General features: G+C 53.1%; 1 protein-coding gene across 1 annotated transcript; it reads right to left on the bottom strand.

Moving 5' to 3' along the window:
- Positions 1–1,450: 1,450 nt before the first annotated feature.
- SOX17 (SRY-box transcription factor 17) lies at positions 1,451–3,675 on the bottom strand. The gene is made up of 2 exons (XM_036264280.1): positions 3,366–3,675; positions 1,451–2,773 (listed from the first exon to the last, which is right to left on the bottom strand). The coding sequence occupies exons 1-2, from the start codon at positions 3,670–3,672 to the stop codon at positions 1,860–1,862; spliced, it is 1,221 nt and encodes a 406-aa protein (XP_036120173.1). The 5' UTR covers positions 3,673–3,675; the 3' UTR covers positions 1,451–1,859.
- Positions 3,676–3,899: the final 224 nt, after the last annotated feature.

Raw genomic sequence — 3,899 nt, 5'->3', positions numbered from 1 at the left:
CTTTCTGTCCCAAATATTCCTAGCATCCAGGGACCTTTATTACAAAACATACCCGATCATTACTCAAGAGAATCTAGCCAGCCATTTCAATTAAGTATCGCTCTTTAACATAAATGCTTTAAGCGATTGATCCTTCTTACTCGGTCCTTTTATCTATAGAAATGAGAAAATACTTTCTCACCACCAGAATGCAAGTTCTCTCAGTGTCCAAGGATACACCCTGGTGCAAAGAAAAACACTGAATAAATGTTGTAAGCACTTATGACACCAAGTTTTCACCATATATGTGGCAGGTGAGGACTCAGTGTCTCCTTTTCTCACTTGCAAAATGGGGAGAATAGCTCACAGGATTGACCAGGCTCCAACTCAGTAAAAAATGGCCTCGACTAAACACCTGGTACAGCAAGTGCCCATTGCAAGTAATCCATTTCCATTTATGTCTCAATCTGCAAAATGCAATTGAAAGGGACACTGCAATTTGTGCTGCTGCACATAGCAGGGCCGACCTACTTCACAACCCTGTGACTCAGTTTCTTCTCTAGAATGCAGCACAGTGATGCCCTAGTGCTGTAGCTTTAGTTGGATTTGTAAAGAGCATACCACCTACAGGTTACCCCTGGATCCCTCCAAAGTTCACTGCAGGTGTCAAGAAATGTAATTGGCCACAAATGCAGTTATCCTAATGAAATTATAGATGTTAAGGTTCATTAAAATTAAGGTCAAGCCCTGGCCGGGTGGCTCTGTTGTTTGGAGCTTCTTCCCAAATGGTGTGGATTTGATTCCCAGGTCAGGGCACATACCTAAATTGCAGGTTCAATCTCCACTTGGAGCACTTGTGGGAGACAACTAATCACTGTTTCTCTCTCTCTCTCTCTCTCTCTCTCTCTCTCTCTCTCTCCCTTTCTGTCTAAAAAGGAACACAAAACAAAAAAACAGAATCTTGGGTGAGAATTTGAAAGTTAAGGTTAAAAAGCACATTTTATTCCTGTGACTCCTTCAAATTATTTTCAATCCAGTTCCCAACGTGTAGACATGTGAGGGTTATTAAAGGCAAGTTCATTGTTGAGAGGGAATATAAACACCACTGGTGAAACATGGATAACAAGAAGCCTCTTTATGCAGGTCTCAAGATTCAACAACTAAAAAAACAAAACTACTTGACCATTCTCTTCTAGTAAAAGGAATATATTAAAATTTAAAGTAATTAAAGTGTTAAGATTAACCATTACTCTTTAGAGACTGCGATCACTTGAAACAGGCTCATTAAGTGTGGGTTCTTTTCCTAGCAAAAAACAGTTACATGAGACTTGGAGATCCTAATGTTCATTTTTAGGGCTTCTTTCTCTTTGGGGTTAGTTAGGTCTACTCTTATAAGAGAATGAAAAATTTACAGTAATTACGTGCTAAATGTCAAATCCTATTAATAGTTAACAGTCTAAAAAGTGGCGTTTGTGATAGAGGCACTTAGCAAAGTAAAAAAGTAGGATTCCAGATTTTATTATTATTATTTTTTAAGACTGAAAAAAATCACACCCAAGACAAAATTTCTTTGATCAACAAATTTTCAGGAAATGGAGCAAGTTGTTCTGGGACATTCAAAACTGGTAAACTTGAACTTGGAAATGGGGTTTTGGCAATGACACTGTGGGAAACAAGTATCTGAGCTAATCTTAACACACAACCTCACATTTTTCTCCCTCGTTCAAGTGTCAGACAAAATAAATTACCATAAATTATATGCCAAGGCAACTTAGAAACAAAACAAAACAACATGAGGCCAAGGATTTCCTTAGCTCCTCCGGAAGTGTGTAACACTGTTTGTGCTTCTGGCTTGCGGGCTGGGTTGAATCGGGCACCTGTCAAACATCAGGATAGTTGCAGTAATATACCGCAGAGCTGGCATCGGACACCACGGAGGAAATGGCCCCGTGACTGTCAGGGAGGTTCACACTGGAGTCATGTCCCTGATAAGGGAGACCCATCTCGGGCTTGCACACATAGTGCAGATACTGTTCAAATTCCGTGCGGTCCACCTCCCCAAGGAGCTCGGCGGGCTGGCTGGGGTCCGCGCCGTCCCGGCAAGACAATGCCTCGGGAGGGGGCGAGGGCTGCCCAGGGCCCGGCAGGTGCTGCTGCGGTTGCATCTGGAAGCCACGCCCGCCGCCGGCCGCGGGGGAACCCATCGCGCCGTAGTACATATGCAGGGCGCTGGGGGGCGCCAGGAGGCCCGGCATTACGGAGCCTGCGGGCTCCGGGCCGAGCCTGGGGTGCATAGGGCCGGCGGGCGGCTCTGGGGGCCCGGCGTAGTCCGAGGCCTGCGCGTAGCTATAGGGGCCCGCCGCCGGACAGTCCCCAGGCAATGGCGCGGCGAAGAAGGCCGGATCCGGATCCACACCGTCCAGGGGTGACGTGTCGGGCGTGGGCAGCGGATAGCCGTCGAGCGGGGGCCCTCCCAGGCCTTGGCAGTCGCGGTAGTGACCGCCCATGTGCGGGGGCAGCAGCGGCGGGCCAGCGGGGAAGCCCTGGTCGGGGAAGGGCAGGCCCAGGCTGTCCATAGCCACGCGGCCGCCCTCGGGTCCCAGCGCGGCCGCCTGCGGCTCGGCGAGGCCGTGCAGGAAGCCGCCCTCCACCCGCTTCAGCCTCTTCACCTGCTTTCGCCGCCGCGGCCGGTACTTGTAGTTGGGGTGGTCCTGCATGTGCTGCACGCGCAGCCTCTCGGCTTCCTCCACGAAGGGCCGCTTCTCCGCCAGAGTCAGCGCTTTCCACGACTTGCCTGTAGGGTCGTGGAGAAGTGGACAGGGGTGTCGGGCTTACTATCTGAGCTCGCGCTCCCCGGCCCCACCTCTCCCTTTCGACCTTGAATTGTGCAATTAGAGGGATAAGGGGGTCAAGTTAAAAAGTGAAAGTAGGAACTCCGGAGGCAGAGTGGAGTCCGAGCACTTCGAGAAGACAAAAGATCTAGGATCTTCTAAGCGCATCACTACACACTTTTAGCCTCCTGGAAGCGGCTTCCCAGCTCTTCCACTCCCGGTCGTTGAAAGAACTAAAAACTCCCCTACTCCGGAAAGGATCGACCTAGCTCAACTTAGATCAACTTGTCCCCACCTCTGGGACAAGAGGAAAGGCACCTCCCTAGAGCCCTTGTACCCGCGCTGCCAGTCACCTGAGTAATTCGGGCACCGACGGCCGAGGCTGAAAGCCTGTTTGGGAGTTGGGAGAGCGAGAGGTGGCAGGGAAACGGACGGCCCCAAGGAAGGACGCGGAGGCAGCACACCCCCGACCTCGGGCGCCAAGGTCGCACCCTTTTAGGTTCAAGCTAGCGGGTCCGCGATTCGCACTACCCTGGGTCGCGAGCTCGGACTCACCCAGCATCTTGCTTAATTCAGCGTTGTGGAGGTCCGGGTTCTGCTGCGCCAGGCGCTTGCGCTCGTCCTTAGCCCACACCATGAAGGCATTCATCGGTCGCCGAATGCGAGACTCGCCCTTGCCCCGGCCCACGGTCCCGGCCGGCACCCCGCTGCTCGCCGCCGCCTCTCCCTTCACCTTCATGTCCCCGAGGGGACTCAGCGACTCGGCCCAGGGGCAGGAGCCCAGCCCGGCCATCACCGCGGGCAGCGCGATCCGGGTCTGGCTCTGGTCGTCACTGGCGTACCCCGCATCCGGGCTGCTCATGGCGTTCCAGCCCTGCCCCGCGCCCTAGAACCCTCGGCCAGACACGCCGCCTCCCCCGATGTGGGGGGAGGGATGGGATCGAGGGAGGGAGATGCCACGCGGGATGCTTGAGTTTCTGGGGCCCGAATCCGCCACCGGCGTTCCAGGCCAGTCCCAGCCCACCGTGTAACCAGCGCCCCCGCCGGCCCAATAACACTGAAGGCACCCCTGGGCCGCGGGGCCTTTTC

The sequence above is a fragment of the Molossus molossus genome, unplaced genomic scaffold, assembly GCF_014108415.1.
Source record: "Molossus molossus isolate mMolMol1 unplaced genomic scaffold, mMolMol1.p scaffold_m16_p_16, whole genome shotgun sequence".
NCBI lineage: Eukaryota > Metazoa > Chordata > Mammalia > Chiroptera > Molossidae > Molossus > Molossus molossus.
Note: the sequence above shows the minus strand (reverse complement) of the source record. Positions and strands in the feature narration are given on the sequence as shown.